This window comes from Hordeum vulgare, chromosome 4H, assembly GCF_904849725.1.
Source record: "Hordeum vulgare subsp. vulgare chromosome 4H, MorexV3_pseudomolecules_assembly, whole genome shotgun sequence".
NCBI lineage: Eukaryota > Viridiplantae > Streptophyta > Magnoliopsida > Poales > Poaceae > Hordeum > Hordeum vulgare.
The window spans coordinates 508,621,078-508,645,238 of record NC_058521.1 but is presented as its reverse complement, the minus strand read 5'-3'; the positions used below and the strand labels follow the sequence as shown (position 1 = coordinate 508,645,238).

Genomic DNA, 24,161 nt, shown 5'->3' with positions numbered 1-24,161 from the left:
CCATGGTATACGATTTATCATAGAGATCAAACAGTACCGATGGCTCACGGCGAGCTGAAAATTTGAATCTGTGAACAAAAGAGGCAGTGAGAGAAACATAATGTTCACATTTATCGGAGATGAATTCTTCGAGTCCGACGTTGTGAACAAGTGCATCAAACTCATCTTTGAAGCCTGCCTCAATCATAAATTCATCAGATGGCCATTCACATGGTTGTACCTACGCGTCCCTAGGTTGGTAAGGATCAGGCTCCCGAATCGCAAGACGGGGACCTCTCTTGCTTGAGGAACCACCATGAAAGTTTCTCCTGAACATCTTTCTTTTCTGAAATTTTCAGTGACCCAAAGGAAAAATGAACAAGGCTCAATTAAACTTGTAGCAACTACTCCCACAAGTGCCTAGAGGCCATATTACGCATCAAAACTACTTGGGACCAGCTAGAATTAGCAAGCAAAACTCAAGAACATGGTCACCAAGGTAGCAAAAATACGCGGAGTATAAGGCACTAGAGCAAAAACTAATTGGACCAATGGAGGAGTTACTTACCAAGCAGTAATTTCCCCAAAACAGTTCGGAGAACGGTGATTTGAGCAAAGAGATCGAAAATCCCAGCAAGAGGAGCAAGAACACGGGTTTGAGTTGCGAAACGATTTTTTCTGGAGGTAGGCGAACTGGATGGGAGCAAGAATGAGTGAAGGGGGTGCTTGTGGGCCCCACAAGCCTGGGTGGTGCGGCCAAGGGGGGTGCCCGCGCCCCTAGGGCTTGTGGCCCACTAGTGTGGCCCCCAGACAAACTCTTTGTCCCAGTATTTTTCAAATATTCCAGAAAAAAATCATACTTGATTTTCACAGCGTTCGGAGAACTTTGATTTTCGGGGTACTTTTCTACCGGACGCTAAAACAGAAAACAAGGAAAACTAAACTAAATCTATCATTTTTCTTCTAAGCAACCTAAAGTGAAAGCTTGGAACAGAGGTTTGTGACTCCTTGATTCATCCATCTCATGGTCATCGAAAGAAATCCGTCAATGGGGTTGATCAAATCCCCTCGACAAAACTTTCTCGAATCGCAAAAGAAGACGGAGAATTTTCGAATAGTCACTAGGTCACCTCAATGGGGGTGTGTATCTCCCCAACAAGCAAATCATACTTCATCTTGACACGAGGAATAGGGCATTCAAAGCTCCCAATAAGAATCGATGAAGTTTTTTCGAAAGCATTGATGCAATGTACTCGATATTGTTTCTTCAGAAAGTGCACTGTATGCTCATTACCGTTGACATGGAAAGTGACATTGCCTTTGTTGCAATCTATAACAGCCCCTGCAGTGTTTAAAAAGGGTCTTCTGAGGATGACAGCCATGGCATCGTCCTCGGGAATATCCAAGATAACAAAGTCTGTTAAGATAGTGGTGTTAGCAACCATAACAGGCACATCCTTGCAAATGCCGATAGGGAAAGCAGTTGATTTGTCGGCCATTTGCAAAGAGATTTCAGTGGGTGTAAACTTATCCAGTTCAAGTCTACGATAAAGAGAGAGAGAGAGAGGCATAACACTAACACCGGCTCCAAGGTCGCATAACGCAGTTCTAACATAGTTGCCTTTAATGGAGCAAGGTATAGTGGGCACACCGGGATCACCTAGTTTCTTAGGAGTTCCACCCTTGAAGGTATAGTTGGCAAGCATGGCGGAGATCTCAAGATCAGGTATCCTCCTCTTATTAATCACAATATCTTTCATGTACTTAGCATACGGGGACATTTTGAGCATATCCATCAAACGCATTTGCAGAAAGACGGGTCTGATCATTTCAACGAAGCGCTCAAAATCCTCATCATCCTTTTTCTTGGATGGTTTGGGAGGAAAGGGCATGGCTTTATGAACCCATGGTTCCCTTTCTTTACCGTGCTTCCTAGCAGCGAAGTCATTCTTATCGTATCTTCTATTCTTAGGTTGTGGGTTATCAAGATCAACGCTAGGTTCAATCTCCACATCCATTTCATTGCTAGGTTGAGCATCTTCATGAACATCACTATTGATATTATCATTAGGCTCATGTTCATCACCAGATTGTGTTTCAGCATTAGAGACAGAGGCATCGTTTGGACTCTCAGGGGTAGCAACAACAGGGTTGCTAGCGTGCAGGTTCCTATCATCTTTCTTCTTCTTTCTAGGATGACTAGGTGCATCAGTGCTAACTCCTTGAGAATCTTGTTAAATTCTCTTCGGATGACCCTGAGGATACAGAGGTTCCTGTGTCATTCTACCGCCTCTAGTAACGACTCTGACGGAATTGTCATTCAACTCATTGAGCAAGTCATTTTGAGCTTTAAGTACTTGTTCTGCCTGAGTAGTAACCATGGAAGCATGTTTACTCAGAAGTTTAAGATCGTTGATGTTTCTATCCACACAAGCACTTAAATGACTAAGCATACGAGCATTCTGTTACAATTGCCTGCTAACATAGTCATTGAAACTTTGTTGTTTGGCAACAAAGTTATCAAATTCATCCATGCATAAGCTAGCAGGTTTATCAAAAGGAATATCACTCTCATCAAACCTACGCATAGAATTTACTTCTACTACCTGTATCGGGTTATCGAGACCATGGATCTCTTCGATAGGTGGTAGATTTTTGACATCTTCAGATTTAATGCCTTTCTCTCGCATAGATTTCTTGGCTTCTTGCATATCTTCAGGACTGAGGAATAGAATACCTATTTTCTTCGGAGTTGGCTTAGGAGGTGGTTCGGGAATAGTCCAAGCAATCTCATTGCACAAGATGTTGTTAAGTAGAATCTCAGCTTGTTATACGGTTCGTTACCTAAAAACACTACCGGCACAACTATCTAAGTGGTCTTTGGAAGCATCGGTAAGTCCATTATAGAAGATATCAAGTATTTCATTCTTCTCAAGAGGGTGACCAGGCAAAGCATTTAGTAGCTGGATGAGCCTCCCTCAAGCTTATGGGAGACTCCCTTCTTCAGCTTGAGCAAAGTTGTATATTTCTTGCAAGGCAGCTTGCTTCTTATGGGCAGGGAAATATTTTTCAGAGAAGTAGTAGACCATATCCTGGGGGCTACGCACACAACCAAGAGCAAGAGAAGTGAACCAGGTCTTAGCATCATCCTTTAGCGAAAAAGGAAACAACTTGAGCATGTAGTAGTGGCGGATCTTTTCCTCACTAGTGAATAGGGTGGCTATCTCGTGCAGTTTGGTAAGATGGGCTACAACCGTCTCAGACTCGTAACCGTGAAAAGGATCAGATTCGACCAGAGTGATTAACTCAGGGTCGATAGAGAATTCATAATCCTTATCGGTCACAAAGATAGGCGAAGTAGCAAACTTCGGGTCATATTTCATCCTAGCGTTCAGAGATTTTTCTTTCCACTTGCGCAGAAGTTTCTCAACATCATAGCTATCCTTACACGCAAGAAAATCCTCAGCTATCTCTCCCTCCATAACATAGCGCGTATCAGGCATAGCAGGCAATTCAGGCATAGTAGCAGGTTCTACTTCAATAGTATCAGTAGTTTCAGAAGTATCATCACATCTAGTAGCAACTCTAGCAATATGTGCATCAAGGGCACCTAGTGGCAAAGCAGTATCAAGCATAGCATCATCAAGCATAGTATCAAGCATAGCATCATCAGGCATAGTATTTAGCATAGCATCATCGTGCATAGTATCAAGCATAGCATCATCAGGCATAGTATCTAGCATAGCATCATCAGGCATAGTATCAAGCATAGCATCATCAGGCATAGTATCAAGCATAGCATCATGGGCAGCAGAAGTAGCATCATCAAGCACAGGCAACATATCAAGATTTCTAGCAGGAGGCGAAGTCGCAAACTTACTCAGAATTGAAGGTGAATCAAGTGTAGAGCTAGATGGCAGTTCCTTACCTCTCCTCGTAGTGGAAGGCGGGATTTTGGTTCTTGGATCTTTCGGATTCCTCATAGTGATCAGCAGACGTCAATCCCAAGTGACTCAGAGAATATAGCTATGCCTCCCCGGCAACGGCGCCAGAAAAAGCCTTGATGTCCCACAAGCATATGGGATCGCATCAGTTTTCGAGGGTAGAGTATTCAACCCAAATTTATTGATTCGCTCACAACGGGAAGCTAAAGAATATTCTCAAGTATTAGCAGCTGAGTTGTCAATTCAACCACACCTGAAAGATTAGTGCCTGCAAGCAAAGTATCAGTAGCAAGGTGGTATGATAGCAACGACACCAGAAAAAGCCTTGGCAATCCCCGGCAACGGCGTCAGAAAAGGCCTTGTTGATGGGATGTTAACGCCAACAAAGTCTTGCAACAAGTAACATCGGAGTAGCAAGGAACAACAGTGGCAGCAGCAACAAAGTGGCCCAATCCCTCTTGTAGCAAGGGACAAGCCTAGACAAAGTAACGTAGCGAGAACCAAGTAAAAGACTCGTAGGCAGTGGATCGGTGATGGATGAGTGTGACGGATGTGATTCATCATGTAACAGCTATAACACGGAGAGATATGTGACTAGCTCCCGTTCATCAATCTAATGTAGGCATGTATTCCGTATGAAGTCATACGTGCTTAGGGAAAAGAACTTGCATGACATCTATTGTCCATCCCTCCCGTGGCAGCGGGGTCCTAATGGAAACTACGGGATATTAAGGTTCTCCTTTTAATAAAGAACCGGACCAACGCATTAACACGCGGTGAATACATGAACTCCTCATACTATGGTCATCTCCGGGAGTGGTTCCGGCTATTGTCACTCCGGGGTTGCCGGGTCATAACACATAGTAGGTGACTACAACTTGCAAGATAGGATCTAAAACACACATATATTGGCGACAACATAATAGGTTCAGATCTGAAATCATGGCACTCGGGCCCTAGCGACAAGCATTAAACATAGTCAAGTAGTAGCAACATCAATCTAGAACATAGTGGATACTAGGGATCAATCCCCATCAAGAACTAACTCGATTACATGATAGATCTCATCCAACTCATCACCGTCCAGCAAGCCTACGATGAGATTACTCACGAACGATGAAGAGCATCATGGAATTCTCGATGGAGAAAGGTTGATGATGGCGATGGCGACTATTTCCCCTCTCCGGAGCCCGAAACGGACTCCAGATCTGCCCTCCAGATGAAGAACAGGATGTGGCGTCGCCTCCGTATCGCAAAACGCAATGAAACCTTCTCTCTGATTTTTTTCCAGGAGAAACGGAAGATATAGAACTGAGATTGGGGGCGGTGGTGCCACATGGGCCCCACAAGCCTGTACGGCGCGGCCATAGGGGGTGGCCGCGGCCTGTGGGCTTGTGGCCCACTAGCACGCCCCCTCACGTGGATCTTTGCGCATGTATTTTTCTTTTATTCCAGAAAAAATCTCCGTAAATTTTCAGGACATTCTGAGAACTTTTATTTCTGCACAAAAACAACACCATGGCAATTCTGCTGAAAACAGCGTCAGTCCGGGTTAGTTCCATTCAAATCATGCAAATTAGAGTCCAAAACAATGGCAAAAGAGTTCGGAAAAGTAGATACGACAGAGACGTATCAATCTTCACGAAGTAGGCGATCTCGTTGCTCTTACAAACATCTTGGTTCAACTCCACAACATGAAGTAGGAGGCTCCCAGGCGACACCTAACCAATCTAGGAGACACCATCCTCCAAAAGGTAATAAATGTGGTAGAACGATGAACTCCTTGCTCTTGTGCTTCAAAAGATAGTCTCCTCAACACTCAATCATTCTCTCTCAGATTTGGCAGGGGTAGGAGAGATTGATCTTGTGGAAAGCAACTTGGGGAGGCTAGAAATCAAGGTTCAAATGATTAGAATGAAATCTCTTGATCTCAACACATGAGTAGGTGGCTCTCTCCCAAAAAAAATGGATCCAGCAAGTCTATGTGTGTTCTGAGTGCCTCCTCTTCGAATGTGAGATAGGTGCATGGGTATATATAAGCATCTTCCAAAATCCAACCGTTACAACATTATTGCCCAACTCGGTGACACCAAAATGAATCTCAGTGGTATCGAGTTGCACTAAATGTTGCAACTCTTGAATTCGCGGTGAGACCGATATAGAAATCTCGGTGGTACCCATACGATGACCTAGACTGGTTTCCAAACTCGGTAAGACCGACTTCAAATTCAGAAATTCCGAAACTTGAAATTATCTCAACAGAATGTTGTTTAAACATGGCAAGAGGTGAAGCATGTGATTCTACATGGCATTCTAGTCGGTTTACATATATAGCTCATCTCCAACGGAGCTAAGGTTAACTAGCTAAGATTTAAACCGTTTCTATCACGTCGACACACAAACCAATGTAAACAACGCTTTAAACAGTCTTAAATATGCATGAGAGTTGGAAAATATTATTCTACGTGAAATTGTACACGTTTTACATATATAACTTGTCGCGATTCGACGCACGGGTTAAAGGTTATGAACGTTTGAAACCCTGCAAGTTTCTGAAAATGAATTAAATCGCAAGACCTAAAGAAATACTAAACGGGCCGAATCTGTCTAGAGGCCTAAACAAAGCATGGGCACACAATAGCTATAATGAGCCGGGGGCGAGGGATAGACGGGCTGGCAGGGGGTGCTCACCCTGGCCACTTAGGCCGGCTCAGAGGAGAGGAGGCAAGTTGACTCGAGGCGTTTGGGCCTTGGCCAGTTGGTTGCTGGGCCTCAACTGGGAGGCCGGCCCAGCGCAGCTGCGGTGAACGGGGGCGCAGGGCTCCATCCTCCATCTTGCTCCCGCAACAGAGGCACGACGACAGAGGAACCACTCAGGCGAGGGGGCTCGGGGACGGTCGATGCTCCGGGGAGGTTCGGGATCGACGGATCCGGGAGGCGAGGAGCCCGTTCCCGACGGCGGCGGCTCGAGGCGGTGTTCGGATGAGAAGATCGTCCGACGGCTTGGATCGGGACATCCGGTGGCTCGGGGGCGAGCCGACGGCTGGCCAGCGGAGCTTCGGCGAGGGGGCGATGCAGATCCGGCGACGGGGCACCGGTGGCCGGCGGCGAAGGCACCTGGCGGCGACGACGGGATGAGGCAGGGGTGGCGCGGGGCGCGTGGAGGAGCTCGGGTGCACATGAGTTGCTCCTTGCGTTGGCGACGGCTCGGGCCCGGGCGGGCCGGCCTCGGGCCTGGCGGGCCCGACGGCTGGAGGTGGGAGGAGAGAGAGGAGGTGGGAGGCCGGTGGCTAGGGCTAGGGATTGCGCGGATCCTGAGGTGGGAGGCTAGGCTGCCTGTTTTGGACGAGGAAATTGTCTATTTATAGAGAGGGGCTAGGGTTAGGGGGTTTTCCATCCGATTTCAACCGCGCGATCGAGGTCGGACGGTCCCGGTCACGGGGATGGCTAGGTGGGTTTAGTGGTTGTGTAGAATAGGCTAGGTGGGGAAGAGAGGAAAGTTTGCGGCCCAACACGATATTTTAAAACACCGAAAAACGTCCGATGATAAACCGATGACGGTGCCGCCACGGTTGACTGTTCGGGTATCAAACGGACTCCGATTGCGACGAAATTTGGCACGTGGCCTACCTACATTAAAATAAGACCGCAAGCCAAGTTTCAACCCAATCCGAGAATATTTTATGCACACTTTTTAAAACAAGATTTTAGCGATGTACAGGACGCGTGCGTGTGTGGATGGTCTCAAAACGGTCATCGATGAAAACGGAAAGAATGGACAACTACTAACGGATGCAAGTTTTAAAACTGGCGACAACGGAGTATCAATGCAATGCAGATGATGCGAATAATCACACGGTGACAACGGAATAAAAGGGGAATCTTCTGAAGCGTCGGTCTCGGACTGCTACAGGCACCGTGGCGTGGAGCAGGGAAGGAGGATGCCCGTGTTGTTAATCTAAGTTTGATGTTGCTGTCATTTTCGTTGCTTGCTTTGTTTAGTCTAAGTTGTTTGCTGTTAATTTAAGTAGTTTGTTGTGATTTTCGTTGCTTGCTTTGTGCTGATCATGTGATGGTAAGGACATCATATTTGAATGGGTGAACAAAACACAAATGTTGTTTGCAACCAAACAACCGAAGTTTGCATCTGCTTACACCCTAAGCATAAAAAGGTAACCAAACAGCAAGGGGGTAAGTGTCCCTTCATACGATGTAGGCAATTAAGAGCTTGTTTGGTTTCAATAAGTCAGGTGACTTAAAACCAGTGACTTATAAGTCACGCCTGTTTGGTTGACATCTCACTTATAAGTCACCTGACCACACATTTCCACGCAAAAGTGGGTGATTTATAAGTGTTAAGTTGGGGTGGAGCAACTTATGACTTATAAGTTGGGATGACTTATAAGTTGGGTCTGTTTGGTAAAATAAGTCACTTTTTGCACTTTTCAACTTATAAATTGGTGACTTATTTGGAATCAAACAGGTCCTAAACTGCATATGAAGAATCAGGCTGCGTCGAGATGGGTATGCAATACACATAGCGTAAACGAAAGCAACCCAACACGCCTTGAGTGAAGTCTGAAACAAACCTTGAATTAGTGCATCACGTGGGAATCGAACCCTCACCTTCGAATCCCTGAAGTTTGTACCTCATACTCTATAATCCCGGTCTAAATCAACCTTAAGGCTGTTTTAGAGTGGATTTTATAACGTAGCACCTGAAGGCCGGGATCGTTGACTCTGACAAAATTACTGGACGCTACGTCAAAGTGGTGTGGGTCCCACTTGAGCCCATCTTACCATGCGAACGCGGACGACTTGAACCCATCTTACCATACTCGCCCGTGGTCACGGCCGAGATAAGTAGTTGTGTATGTGTGTGTGCGTGTGTATCTCTTCTTCCTCACTCATGTAATCTTCTACAACATATATATTGATGCCCCTAAGGATGAATATAAAACACGTTTTGAGCTCATCCTTATCACTTGACAGTTTTTGCTTGCAGAAAGAAAGAAAAAGTCTTGAAAGCAGGCGAAAAGATATAGGAAGGCTAATCCGCAAGGAGCAAAGACAATATATATGGAAATAGACTGGTTCAGTTGACATGAAAGAGTTATACCGACTTATAGTTCTCGCATGTGTGGTATAGCCAGACCGACATGTAGTTCTCTTGTTCGAATCCAAGTGCGCACATTCTTATATATTTACTTTGATATTTGTTTGTCTCCATGTATATGTTGTATAACCCTTTCATCCCCGCTTTTTTTCGTCTCAACCTAGGAAATCTCTGTTTGGATATGACCGTAAGGTTAAAAGCCATCGGGATTGCAGAGTACATGGTACAAATTTCAGAGATTTAAAGGTGGAGGTTCATTTGAGTCGAGCTCAAAAACCCTAAAGTCTATGACACGCCTTCGCCTCACACGGTTAGAAAAGTGATTTCGGCCTCGCTTCCTTCCACCGTAAGCCGCCTGTCCCTCTCGCTCTCGAGCCGGTTTACCGACCCAAACCCCAACCCCTCCCCGCGGGGCGCGGCGGAGCAAATACGAACCCCGCCGTCTCGCCAGGCGGTCTCCCGAGCTCTAACCCTAATCGACACGGACGGCCTCCGCTGCGTCCAATGGGGAAGCGGCCGCCGTTCGTCATCCTCTCCTCTTCCTCCTCCGACGATGGCGGCGGGGGCCGCTGCGCGGCTAGCCGCGGCCCGTCGACGCGCAGCACAAAGACCCCCGCGACGGCGCCGCCGTCGAAGCGGGCGCCGAGCAGCTCGAGGAAGAAGCCGCGCCGCGGGAGCAGCGGGGGAAGGGGGCGCCGGCGTGCTTCGGACGCCGCGCTGTCCGGCTCCCTGAAGGTGCTAAACTCGAGTTAGAGTTCTGCTTGCAGTTACAAATGCTGTATGGTGCGCGTAGCCAGTACTGTGATCCGTTTGATCTTAGTGGAATGTGATATATTCTGACTTATCGGATTGGGTACCCATGGTTACTTTTAGTGGTCATGATTCTGAACTCAAATTTGGGTCGATGCATTTGTTGATAGTTAAGTTTCATGATTCCTGTGTTCTGCATTAGCTGGATGCGAACATTAGCTCAAAACTAGATCACCGTTATGTACCCCCAAAGAAAATAACCCTTGTATATCATTTTCATGTTCATTTCAGTAGCAATAAAGTAAGTGACCGTGTTTTCTGACAAGAGTCCACTTTAAAATGTAGAGATATTTCTTATCTGTGACAACCACTTGAGATTGAACTTGCGCTCTTGTATGATTATTGATTAGTGATCTTAAACTCACAAGAAGATTTGATCCTGATTTAACCAGAGCTACAAGCTGACTGACTGCAAATGTCTCTCCTGTTAAAATAGCTCAATGTTTTGTTGACGTGTTCTCCTGTCTTGTAAAGGATGAATTCGACATGCTAACTGAAGATTTTTCGGAATGTCTAAATGACTTGGGCGTGTCAGGTACTTTACCTAGCCAACTCCCATTTTTTGTTCATATATGATACAAACACCTAGTTCTCCGCTCCCCCGCCTGACGTCAGTTAAAACTAACATGCATGCAAAATGCATTGCTATTTGAGTGGGGTTCTGTTCATTGTTCAATATATTACAAGGTTGTTTCATCACTACTTACTGGAAAGTTTACATAGTGTTATGTTTAAGCTGCTCAGTTGACTATGTTTTGTACAGCGCACCTCAGTTAAATCATGGATCCTTTCGTACTTGATAAACTCCCTAAAGTTGCAACCTTTTTTTTATATAGATTTTAGGACACTGGACATATCTCAGTTAGATGTTCTTTGCAGTACTGGAGCTATGATGCTTGCCTACACCAGCATGTACATATTTCATGATGGCCACAGTTCTAAATAATACGTTGACAAAACATTTGGAAAATGAGATGCTGTCAAGTAGGCTGTGTTGCTTATCTACCTGTCAGTGATCTTTTATATCAGACATGATAGTGTCAATATGGAAACCTTCATGTATGGAAGAATATACAGTTTGATTGAGCCCAGCAGCCTTCGAATAACTCAGCAGCTCAAGGGGCTCCTTTGAAAGGAAGCTAGTTATTCATATCACTTGCAGCGTATGTTTAATTTGATTTCATACTTGACCATTAAATTTGCTGCTTAGTGAACTTGTTCTATATTTTTAACCCACACAGGATCCTCTTGCAAGGAAAATAAATCCTGGTTAATAAAGTGTTCTGTTACTTTGGGATGAATGTTATGCATTAAGCCACGGTAATAGACAATTTTACCCTTTTTTTTGCTGGCTTGACGTTTCCTGGCCTTTTGCGAAATGGACAAGCACGCGCAATGACATGCAAGAATCAGCCATATAATAAAATATCAACCATCTGGATACTTACACTATATAGCCCACATAGGTTTCTATTCTTGGGTAATGTTAATAGTTCCTCTCTTTCATATTTGTAAATTACCAAGACTTTTCTTCCAGAGTTTTCTGACATGTTTGTGCCTTTCTTTCTTGCCGTTTCTAAAATGTAGCTAAGTTATTACATAAGCTACATTTGTCTATGGTAACTCTTGTAAGTTTTCAATATGTTGATTAGTCTACTTCTAGGCAGGGTCTATGCGTCAAACGGAAGAGCTTTGGATTGACAAGTATAAACCACACTCATTGGCAGAGCTTGCTGTTCACAAAAAGAAGGTTGGTCACCTTTTTGTTGTCTGTATCATTGGTTTTAATTCATTTTGTGATGGACCTGCTTGGTTTAATTTCTTAAGGCACTGCACCATCTGTAAATATATTTTTGCATTAAGCGTCCTGGCTTTCAAAACCTTTGTACTGCATGAGGGTGTTGATGTATGAATTGGAGTTGTTCATGGTCAAGTTTCGCCATGCATAAAACCAAGGTTTATAAGTTGAGTTGCTGTCGTACTCACTCGTAGACTATCCGTGACTAGTCCTGCTACTGGATTAGTCAAATACTGGCCTTGCACTAGTCCTGCTATAAATGGGATAACTATCTACTGCTCTGTGAAGTAAAGAGAAGGAAGGGATTCCAAAACTTTCTGTTTATCAGTTCAGTCATAAACCTATTGTGCTCTTATTTCTTTTCAAATTTCTTTCGTTTAAACAATCAAATGTACAATCGGCCGATTTTAGGATGAAAGGAAGCTGGCAAGTAGATTTCTTGTTCTTGGCAAGGATCTTTCTTCAAGTGAAAGAATCATGTGCATGTAGATCCCTACTACGCTACAAAATTTGGAGGAGGGAGGCAAAATTAAAATGGCTACATGCTGAATCAGAAGTACAATATCTTGCTATCAGATTATCAGAGGCACATGTAAACAATTACTTGCTGAATAAGAGTTCACAAGCTAATCACAACTTTATAAGAAGATAAACCACACAACTAACACATGTACATGCTGCCCACACTAGATTATCTAACTATTTGCTAGTCAGCCACACACTAGATAATACCGACACAGCGAGGCGCAAGAGGCAGGATAGGAGCACAGAGCAGAGCAGTAGGAAGGAGAGGATGGGATTCACTTATCTGAGGCCTGAGCTTGGTGGTGGCGACAACCTTCAATTGCCCCTACAGCGGGCAGCGGCTTGACCTGAGGAAGACAGGGAGGTAGGGTTGTTCCGTGGCCTCGCTAGGAGATGTATCTCCTTCAGAATGGGCTTGATCTGATGTGAGCTCAATCTGATAATGGGCTGCACAGTGAGTCCGACAACGTTACCCTTGACCAGTCGACTAATCACTCACTTGTCCAACCAGTTGAGTTGAGACCCTCGTATTGACTCATAGACCAGTACAGTGGTTCTCAATCATTGCGATAGAGTAATTTTTGCGTAAGTACAGATTTAACGTACCTGTGTATGTGGCCAGAAAATTTTCTGGACAATCCTAGCGAGGACTAAAGTCTTGTCCTTATAACACACCTACAGATTTAAGGACCAATTTCACCGGAGTACAGACTTTTGGATATTCAATATAATCGTTATAGGTTTAACTGCCCGGCCTCATTATGATTCCTTTCAGCTGCAGTGTACCTGTGTTATGTGGCCAGAAATTTTCTGGACAATCAATGCAGTGAAGACATTGCTCAATTTTGGTGTTAGAGATTGTCGCATATGCTGCTTTGGATATGGTATGGGCGGCTCAGTGAAGATATTGCTTAAAATTTTACCATGCCGGCAGCAGGAGTATGTCTGGGGTTAGTTGTCCAGAAGTTTTTCTCGTGCATCGCTACCGAGAGGCCGCATGATGCCCCCTGTGTGGTCAGGCCAGATGGGAAAGTTTGGCGCATGGTTTATCCTATAGCTATTTGATTCAAAATGCCCTACACATGTGATTATGTGAATTTTACCCTAAAAAACCAGTTTTATGATAATCTGTACATTAAACTGTAGTTCTATAAAATGAGCAGGAGTTTTTTTTCTATAGCGTAATATTCATCTGTCTCCTTGTAGGTTGAAGATGTAAAGAACTGGTTGGAAGAAAAGCTGAAGGCACCAAAGGTGATTGTTCTTTGAATGCACTGAATAGGCAATAATAATAATTCAACTTAGTGGAATGTGTTCTGGATAATCTGCATATTCACCAAGGTCAAGATATATTAACCCTATGAGATGGGTTAGGGTAATCACAATATAAGCTACTGCAAATCAGATGGGACTATTCTTCTGTTATTTTCACTCCCAGTTCCCAAATTGGTATTCATTGCTTTTATCAGTACCTACAAGTCTAGAACCGATACTGGTGAGTATTTTCCAGGGGCATGTAGAATGCACTTGCATCCTTGAGGTGTACCAGTGCACTAGTAGGCCAAAATACACCTAAAAGTCGTGAAAAATTCTGACATTAACTATTGGCATAAAGATAATACGCAATTACACATATATCCAAACTCGGTTCACAACTTCATCATTAACAAAAAGGACGAATGACGCTATTAACCGTACCAATTCACATCTAGCATCGACATATCCTTGTGGCGCTATTCACTGACCAATTTGTCCTTTTTGTTTCCTGAGTTGTATGTTGAATTTGAATCCTAAAAATTTATGAAATGATATATACATGCTGTTAATTTCTTTTAGATTTTGTAAATGCTTTTTGAAGTTTAAACTGGAGGTCTAGTGCATAGTACACCTCAAGATGCTAGTATGCCCTATATACCCCCGTATTTTCAAACCTACTTGTAGGAACCTTTTCAACTTGACACATTTCGAACCAGTCTAGTGTTGCCCGTGATGGTGAGAAAGGGATTAAAGTTCAACTTCACCAAATATATCTTGCACATTGAACTTCTAGGCTTGTTAGTTACCGTTTCTTATTTTTATGTTCTACTATTTTTCATAATAGAGAAATATTGACAGTGCATATGCAAAATTTGCAGGGAACATTTGGAGGACGGAGTCTTGTCCTTACTGGTCAAGCTGGTATTGGAAAATCTGTACGTCCTTTCCTCATGCTAGTATTCTCACAGTATTTCATATTCATTTTGGGGAACCATAAATAGTCAACATCATGTCATAAATTGTACAAATCAGTTGGGGTAACATTTTGATCCTTAGTGACATGATATGGCACATCATGAACCCGGTTCTATTTGACCTGTTGAAAATCCAACCCATTTTCGGTAGTAGCGGATAAAATACAGGGTTAGAAGTTTTTTGTTGTTGTAAACACAAAAACGAGAACACACACCCAACTTGAGATACCACCCACTTTTGGTGATAGCAGATCAAATACAGGGGTAGACATTTTGTTTTTTACAAAAAAAAACCCTGAATTCACACCCAACTCGAAATAATATTGATAACAGAACCACGGTGCAGCACCCCCTTTTCTCTAAAGAAAAGAAATAATATCATGTATGCTAGTGGCGGCTTTTAGTCGACACAAATGCGTCCTCCAACTGTCTCTACTCCCTACTGTTTTCTTTTCTTTTGTTTGTGGTTGTTCTTTTGCATCTCCTCATTTGCCAAGATGGGTGTTACTTCTCAATGCTTAAGCTAAGAGAAGAATACAGTAATTAATCATCAGTATTTTGGTTTGTTGAAGTATTAACTGATAAGTGATAATTTACTGCTTGTTGCTTACCACAGGCAACTGTGAAAGCGATTGCTGCTGAGATAGGAGCTGACTTATGTGAGTGGACAACCCCAGTACCAACACTATGGGCTGAGCTTGTGCATGCTAATTCAGGTAACCTATCTTTGAGGTCTAAACTTTCTCCCTTAGTCTGCAAATCATCTGCAAGATAATGTTCTGATAAAAGTATGGTCAAAATCCATGCACTTATATTGTATTCATGATTTAGTACTTATTACTCCCCCTGTTCACAAAGATAAGATGTTCTAACTTTTTTGTGAATCGGATGTATATAGACATGTTTTAATGTGTTTGTTCACTCATTTCAGTCCGTATATAGTCTATATTGAAATATCCAAAACATCTTATATTTGTGAACGGTGGGAGTAGTAGTCTAGTACGTATTATGTAATGAGCTTTCCATTTATGACTCACAAGTGCCTTTTATTAATTGATTATTCCTTTTCTTTTTCAATGACCATTTGAAAGAACTTGAGTATGTATCCAAGTTGGAAGAATTTGAAAATTTTGTGAACAAGATAAGAAAATACTCGTTGCTTTCTCCAACCAGCATTGGATCCCAAAGAAAGCTAGTCATCATTCTGATTGATGACATCCCTGTAACAAGTGGAAAAGCTTCATTTGCAAGATTGGGGAAATGTTTAACAGGACTAGTTCAAAGTACTCAAATACCAACTGTCATTTCACTTACTCACCATCACAAAAATGAGGCTAATGATACTGCGACATGGAATTCCGAGGAACTTGAGTCCTTGCTTCAAGGTGCTGGTGCTCATAAGGTACACTTGCCTAGTATAACTATAACTGCAGATTTTGTTTGGCAGCTTTTATTATCATAATGGTAACAAGTTTTTGAACTACGGTGCATGTCTCTCATAGTGCACCAATAATATCTATGCAGATTGCTTTCAATCCGGTAACCATAAGTTCTATCAAGAAAATCCTTCTTAGAATATGCAAACAAGAAAGCTCTGGCACAACTGAAGAATTGGTGCATCAAATCGCTACATCTTGTGGAGGTGATATCAGACATGCGATAATGTCTCTTCAATACTATTGTCTTAATCCAAGAAGGCTAGATTCTGCATTGGTAACAAGTGCTGCTCTGTCGGATTTAAAGGGTTATGCTACTCTAGCTCCAGCACAGGACTGTTATGGCCCCAGCTCTGTAGTTAATTCTCCATGCGGAAGGGATGAGACGCTTACATTATTTCATGCATTAGGGAAGTTTTTGCACAATAAAAGGGAAACACATGGTGATGTCAATGTCGGTATGTAATTATTATACCATCTTCTGTACAATTCTCTTCTTGAGTTTGGTGCATTTTCAAACAGATCTTCGTTGCGCAGTGTGGTTAATTAAAACACCACATATCAATTTAAATTGAAATGTCTATATATTCTTTACTTTTCTGAAGGTTATTTCTTGGAACATTTATCTAATTGACTTATTTGAACTAGATAGAATTCCGGAATATAAGGTGCACATGCTTTTCAAAATGTAACTTTGACCATCAGTTAGGTCAGTAATACATAAATCGTGTGACCGAAAAACTATACGATTGAAAAATTCTTTCAAATGCGAATTCAATTGTATAATTTTTGTGACACATAACACACATTTCATTGGTTAAATTTGTGGTCAAACTTAAATCTCGAAAAGCATGTGCACCTTATACTGAAACGGAGGGAGTATATGGTACTTCATTTTCTATGCTAGTTTCTTTTGTCCCTATACAGTCGTTTATTGAACAATGACCACACATCCTTTTCAGTCTATCTGATCTAACTTTAACATACAAGTTCCATAGTGGTGTACCTTTATTGTTTCTTGTAGAATATTTTGTTCGTTTGGCCATTCCTGTATGTTCTTGCAGCATTTATCATGGTTGGATTTTGTGCTTGATTTATATTACCTTCATTTCCCTAATTTACTTTGTTTAATACTTGCTTGATTTCCATGTCTTGAATTCCACATTTTCTATCAATGAACCGTGGTTACTGGCTACACACGACCAGTCTTGTACCTTTTGTCTGGATTAACAAGTTTTAAACTGGAATATGGGATGGAAGGTTGCGTTTTTCAGCATTTTTGGGAGAGCGGTGTTCATCATTTATATAGAAGTTAGCTTTTGGTCTCTGAACCTTTGTCATATTGGTGCTGTAGATCTGGATTCATTTTCTCTGAGAGAACAGCTAAGAAGAAATCCACTAAAAATGGATGTTCCAGAGATGATTCTTTCTCAAGCACACGGAAAAGTACGGACTGTTGCTGACTTTCTACATGAAAATGGTAAACAGTAGAGAGCACTACTTATATAAGGAGCATTATGTACTACGTGCTGAGTTTGAATTTGTTCTTTTCATCTTATGCTTGCTCTTGACTATGAGTTTACTTGATTGTACATGGCGGGCAACATCATGAGTTTACTTGATTGTACATGTCAGGCAGCGTCATGTATTGTGGAGTAAATTTTGTGAAAATACCGGGCAAAAATCATAAACCTGCAGAGATAAGGATAATTTTCACAAAACTGCAAATTTAGGGATCAATACTATCGCAAAACTAGGTTATCGGGTGCACCTAAATTCCTGCCCAAACCCCGCACGTCATGCTCACTAATCCTGGACTGGTTCCATCTAGCAAGCCAAACCGCTTGACCTTGGATCCAACATAGCAATTTTCAGCATGGAAATGATCAAGAATTTGTGAGCAACAATGGACCCAGATGGCCAGACCCGGTGGCGATATAGGTGGACCCCAAAGCATCTTAAGCTTTTGAGATACAGTCGACCCCTAAATATCTACTTCTGGGAAATTGGTTCTTAAAGCTGTAGTTTTATCATAGTTTTTACATCAACCCAGTTTCGAGCAGTATACTGTACACTGCACATTTATGCTTGTCAGAGACTCACAGCTGTCAGTTGATCTCATGCTCATTTGTGAAACAGTGATTCTAGAACTACCAAAAGTAATCATGTGGATGTAGTGCGCTATAGACAAGTTGCTGCTTTAACTAAACATGCTGCCTTTATGTTTACTTCTGTCATGCACCACTGCTGGTCACATATGGACATGGATCCATGAGCCATTTAATTGGTATATTCTAATAAGACTAAATTCTAGTTTTGTACCTTGACTTTAGCTTCCCTCTAGAAAATAGTGTGCTCAGCCATTGACAATTCGTTCTCACTATTTTATTTATTTATTTAAATGAATTGGTAATTGATGTTTTACAGTTGTTGATTTCATCGACGATGATGCTGTTGATGATGCATGGGTTGTGATGTCATATTTGAGTGAGGCAGACTGCCTTCTTGCTGGCAGTCCAATCGCATCGGCTCGTTGGATTGTAAACGAATCAAACGAGTTGGAAAACATGTCACAACTTATTGCTGCCTCTGTTGCAGCACGAGGAGTTCTTTTTGGAAATGCACATGCCTCACCCTCAAGGTACCTGCTTATCAATATGATGATTCTTTTAAGGATCCTGGGCTAATTTTCTTCTTCTTTGATTTGGCCTAAGCAGATGGCATACAATACGCAGCCCGAAGGTCTGGCAAATTGAGCGTACTTTTCGATCCACGAAGGTAATCTGACACCATGTCACCTTTCATGCATTAAACTAGATCTTGAAAAATGAGTTGTGTATGCATCTTGTGCATGTTGTCTTCTGTAATAAAGTAAACACACCGGTATCACCTTTTCCTCCTTTTGAAGTCAATATATATGTACAGAATTTCTTTCTAGGCTCTGGAGACATTCATGTGCCCAACATTTGAACACATAAATCTTACTTTACTTTAATGCTGAACCGTGCCGATGAAAGTTCTTAGCTGTACTTAGATCAGTGTGGCGCTGATTAGTCTTCCATTTTCAGTCTATTCATGTTTGTCTGATTTTTTTTTCTTTGGAGTTGTCCGATGATCCGTAATTTCGTTTTGTTGGGAACAACAACGCAGGGTCTGATTCTTAAAGAAAGATTTGATCCGTCTAGCTCGTCTGGTTCGCGCAACTTCTCCGACGTGGTCACTGACTTCAGGCCTTTCGGGAGATGGATAAGCCCCCACAATGATATGGCCAGAAGCAACTCCTTGCACCACGATGTCGCAGGTGGCCCGAACTCGATTGATATGCTCGACGCTGAAGGGAATAACTGTGAAGAGGATGAAGATGAGATAGAAGAATGGTAAAAGTAAAGACCATGCTGATCTAGCTCATATCAGATGTAATCTAGTTTGGTAGAGATGAATTTTCTTTTGAGGGTCTTTGGTAGGAATCTTTGGGAACTACTCCCTTCGTTCCTAAATATAAGTCTTTTAACCGATTTTACTATGTGTCTACATACGGAGCAAAATGATTGAATGTACACTCTAAAGTATGTCTATATACATTCGTATGTAGTCCACTAGTGAAATTTCTACGACTTATATTTAGGAACGGAGGGAGTATATAAGTAACATGTAAATCGTCAGGATGACCTCACCTGGGTGGTTGGTTGGGTCATGCGTTTTTGGCCATCTTCGTTGTTCCTTGGCAGTCCAACTGCGTACTACTGCTCGGCTTGCTTCCATTTCATCAGTCAGTACAGTAAGTTGCGCGCTACACGTGCGTGTGGTGTGTGTGTGCGCGCGCGAGCGCGTGTGTGTGTGATGCAGGCGAGCCTAACATCCATCAGTGCGCCTTTGGCCGAGACGCGCAGCAACTCTCGTGCTATAGATTCCCGTGAAAAGAAAGAAAAATCCCGCCTTTTCAGTTCAATTTAAACTGCGTTTGGTACGGAGTAGTACCGATCATGCGCCCCAGTATGAGATGAGATGTTCCCAATCTGACTTGCAGGAGATCTCAGATGTTGACTTACTTAACAGCGTCATGTGCTACACGGCCAAGAGGATCCAATGGTGCATTCTTTAATGGAAGGTCAATCCTGCGCGTAAAGTGCGTACTCGTAGTCACCTTGGATCAAACAAACCAAAGAGCCGAAAATTCACATCACCATCACAATCCGCCAACCGATAAAAGGAAGGGAAGGGAAGGGCAGAGCATCGACCGACACGCCAAACGCACCCGCCGCGATCCTCTCCAATCCCCTGTAAACTGGAATGCTCCTTCGCGGCTGGTGCTCCAGCCCTCCTTGCCTGAGATTTCCTCCGTCTCCGCCGCCTACTGCCCGGCGGTTCGAATCGCGCCCGCCCACCGCTCTCGTGATCTAGCCCCCCGGACCGTCTCGTCGAGGGAGCGGCCGTGCCGGGGTCCGGGACGGCGGCGGCGGCGGCGGCCATGTTCTGGAAGGACAGCAGCGGCCGGAGTAGCAGCAGCAGCGGCCGGGAGCAGCAGAGCGGCGTCGGGCCCTTTGGCCAGGTGCGCGTCCTCGTCGTCGGCGATTCAGGTCCGTTCCCGTCTGTGACTCCCTGGATCCTCTGGTGAGATTGGGAGAACGTAGATTAATACACACGTGTTACTGATGAGTGATGACTTTGATGGATCGTGAATTCTGAATTGCCTATCGAGGGTCTATTCGTCAGTGTCCCGGTTCCACGTTCGTCCTTGGATCAAGAACGGTGAAGGAACCGAGTACACAATGGAGTGTTCTCTGTTCTGAGTTCGGTTGGGACAATGGTCCATCGTTCTGTTAACTTTTCCTGCCTGTATGTGGGCGATTGGTTCACTATTGCGGGAAGCCAAATGGAGTGGGAGACACTCGTGTCTTTGCCCTTGTACTACCACATTTCGTTCACATTTTGTCCAAATCGTTCAGCAAGCACGCCAATCAATTTTAGAAAAATCCTTTCCTTGTGGGCAAAAAAATCTGGCTGAAAGGCAACCTTGTTTCACATGCCTCGGTGCACCTAGTATTTGCGATGTTGTCCTGCTACGCGTCACAGTCATAATCTGGACTACAAAATTAAGCAATGACAAATAAAATCTGGACCAGGATCATGCGTGGAACCCAGTTATTTATTTGTTATAAGCTCCATACTGCATTCGCCATCCTTAAAATATTGAAAAATATATATATATTCAGGCAACCTTCCACTGTATTTTCTTATCTGTGCTCAGCTGCTCATACAAGTTACTCGTTACACCAATAGTGGCTGAACTTTTCTGTATGCGCCTGAGAGTCAGCTGTCAAAAACTACACCATAGTTGCATGCTCTTGTACTCTTCTGAATATGGTTCTTCAGTTGCATTAACTTTCCTTCTCTCTCTCTCTCTCAGGTGTCGGTAAATCTTCACTGGTGCATCTCATCTTAGAAGGTTCTGCTATTGCTCGACCAGCTCAGACAGTAGGATGTGTGGTGGGCATTAAAGTAGGTGCTCTCGCTCTGTGCTTTCCCAGCTTGTACCATTTGCATTTTTTTAGTCCACTTACATTGTCACTGTTATTATTTCAGCATGTTACTTGTGGAAGTGCAGGGGGGTCTTCTAATAACATCAGTAATGATGCTGAAAGGAATTTCTTTGTTGAGCTTTGGGATGTCTCAGGGCATGACCGCTACAAAGCTTGTCGTTCGATTTTCTATACACAAATCAATGGTAAATGACATTTTTCTCTTAATTACCAGGGTTTTACTGCTCTCTGCATCTTTGTACCCAGCACGGCCTATCTTTATGAGCAAGCTGATCTATTTTTAGTTGTTATTTCACCCCAAAACCGTACAAGGGAAGGATTTATTTTTACATTTGCATCTGTTAATGCCTAAATCCTGAGATTGTAACAGCTCTTTTGTATTTGTTTTTCTTGCTCTACTTAGTTGAGCTGATGAAACCTCTTAGAAACACTCGTCCTTCTTTAGATCCATAAAGAAATACTTATTACATGAGTTGTTATTTTTTTTCAAATACGACATTCACTGTTCCCAACGTTGTCTGTCAGGTGTCATTTTTGTTTATGACCTCTCCCAGAGGAAGACCAAGACAAATTTGAATAAATGGGCAGTTGAAGTTGCAGAAACAGGCACCTTTTCAGCCATACTTGGATCTGGTGGACCAGGTGGACTTCCAGTGCCTTACCTTGTAATTGCCAACAAAGTGGATATTGTTCCAAGCGATGGCACTAGAGTCAGAAGCGGGAGTATTATTGATGTTGCTCGTCAATGGATTGAAAAGCGGGGTCTTCTTCCTCGTAGTGAAGAACTTCCACTCACAGAGAGCTTTCCCGGGAACTCTGGGCTCATCTCGGTTAGGTTTCTTGTTGAAGACCTTCTGCTCATATCTTGCTCTACATGCAGTTCATGTTCTTTTATGAATCAGTCATCCTTTTTTGTTCTGTGCCGCTTCAGTTATTTTTTGCATAACATGTTAACCTTTGATTGCAGGCTGCTAAAGAAGCAAGATATGACAAAGAAGCTGTGACCAAGTTTTTCCGCATGGTTTGTTTCAGTTATTTCATTGATTTTTCTTTTCCATACTTTTTTTTCATCTCCTAATGCTGTTGGAATGCATCTTTCAGTTGATCAGGAGAAGATACTTCTCGAACGAGCCTCCTGCGCCAAGTCCCTGGTCTCTTACTCCAAGGGAAGATAACATCCTTCCTGTAGTGACCCGCAAAGATGATACCGACAGCTTTCAAAGAAAAAGGTGAGCATGCTTAACATGAAACAAATCAACTCCCCAGCTCAAAAAAATCCCAACACATACAAATAAATGGGAAGGAAAGTACAAAGGAGAACTGTTTGTCCCCCGAAGCATAACTGTGATGGTGTAACCCCGTATTAAACATGTTGTATAGTTGCACTTATGCACACAATTTTGCAGCTATAGCGGCGAGGACTTCATGTTCAATGGGGTACCACCACTGCCAGCACAAAGGAACCTCCCACCACCACCAACTCTCGACCCACAGCTGCCGGTGTTTTCTTCAGATAACAACAGATATCACAGATTCTCCTCGCCATCGCTTACTGAGATAAGCAACAATAGAACAAGCCGTGAAAATTTTAATGTATAATGCAGCGGATGTCAAAAGGCTTAAAGGCTATCACCTGCTACCTGGGAAGCATATGGCATCTGTTGCCTTGGTGGTGTTGGATTCCAGCTGGTATCATGAACCATCTGATGCCTTCCTTTGCAGCATACGGAAGGTGCCAAGTTGGTCTTCTTTCTTGGCCTAGTCTCTAGCTGATTGCTGGTGGGCAACTCTTGTATTCTTTTTCCTCCATACCTGTTCATTTAATATAGTGACTACTTGTCATTTCCACAATGCAAGTAACTGGAAAATGGCACCCCGGTTCGAGAAATACATAGCAAAAGAGTAGGACAATGAACTATACATTGATATAGGATAAAAATATCTTTAGTGTTACATTTTCTGTAACTTATAAATTAGGAACTGGAATGGACTGAAATTTCTTAGGGCTGAGGCAAGATATATAATACTTGATTTTCTTGAGAAAAAGATGCCATTGTTTGTTGATTACCTGATTGCATCCCCACAATAACACTGATTTTTTATTTAGCTAGCTTGTTGTACATATAAAAGTTAAAGGCGTGTGTGTGTCTACCATCCTTCAATCCACATGATCAATATATCTGTTATTTGTGTTTCACATTTTATTTCCATTATTTGTGTGTGCTCCCAAGGTGAATTCATAATGCCCCTAAACAGAAGAATGCATTCCTCTTCAATGAGAAGGCCCCTGCTCATACGCTGGTAATTACTCCGTGGAGTACTGTATTCATTCCTTCCCGGAACACAAGGACTATTAGGATGCGTTTGGTTGCAGGGACATGCTAGGGGGTTGAGGACATCCCCAACTACCTGGTTAGGGATAACCATTTTTTTTGTTTGGTTCAAAGGGTGGTGTTATCCCATGTTTTGTTTGGCTTGAGAGATATAAATGAAGGATAAGGGTGCAGAGAACCTTCAGTGTACAGTTGCACCGCTTGCCGGGGAATCCTTCTCCACCCGGGCAGCGCGGAGGAAGGAGACGAGCAGTGTCTAAGTGCGCAACACCAAATTTGACAATGGTAGAGCTCCAGAGCCTAAGCTTACGGCACTTGGAAAATAGGATGAGAAGGCCTCTGCTGCCAGACGGCTGGTAATTACTCCATGGAGTACACTACTCCTTCCTTGCAGAAATATAAGGAATATTAGTTTTGTTTGAGTCAAACTTATTTAAGTTTAAGTTTAT

The 24,161-nt window shown here is 43.0% G+C and overlaps 2 protein-coding genes across 5 annotated transcripts; both read left to right on the top strand.

Annotated features, from left to right (window-relative positions):
• The first annotated feature begins 9,390 nt into the window (after positions 1-9,390).
• Positions 9,391-19,370, top strand: LOC123449181 (cell cycle checkpoint protein RAD17). Of its 4 annotated transcripts, none has more exons than XM_045126294.1 (12): positions 9,391-9,774; positions 10,324-10,384; positions 11,517-11,599; positions 13,379-13,426; positions 14,308-14,364; positions 15,020-15,119; positions 15,495-15,805; positions 15,928-16,297; positions 17,194-17,319; positions 18,267-18,480; positions 18,557-18,617; positions 18,990-19,370. In XM_045126294.1, exons 1-12 carry the CDS (start codon positions 9,544-9,546, stop codon positions 19,218-19,220), a joined length of 1,893 nt encoding a protein of 630 aa, XP_044982229.1. In that variant the 5' UTR covers positions 9,391-9,543; the 3' UTR covers positions 19,221-19,370. The 4 variants fall into 4 exon arrangements, with proteins under 4 accessions (XP_044982229.1, XP_044982230.1, XP_044982231.1 ...); XM_045126296.1 differs by having other exon boundaries at positions 9,697-9,774; positions 11,513-11,599; XM_045126295.1 differs by lacking the exon at positions 10,324-10,384 and having other exon boundaries at positions 9,392-9,774; positions 11,513-11,599.
• A 640-nt stretch (positions 19,371-20,010) lies between these two features.
• Positions 20,011-23,446, top strand: LOC123449182 (small GTPase LIP1-like). Its single transcript, XM_045126298.1, has 7 exons — positions 20,011-20,416; positions 21,247-21,338; positions 21,423-21,564; positions 21,905-22,209; positions 22,347-22,400; positions 22,481-22,608; positions 22,786-23,446. The coding sequence occupies exons 1-7, from the start codon at positions 20,308-20,310 to the stop codon at positions 22,976-22,978; spliced, it is 1,023 nt and encodes a 340-aa protein (XP_044982233.1). The 5' UTR covers positions 20,011-20,307; the 3' UTR covers positions 22,979-23,446.
• Positions 23,447-24,161: the final 715 nt, after the last annotated feature.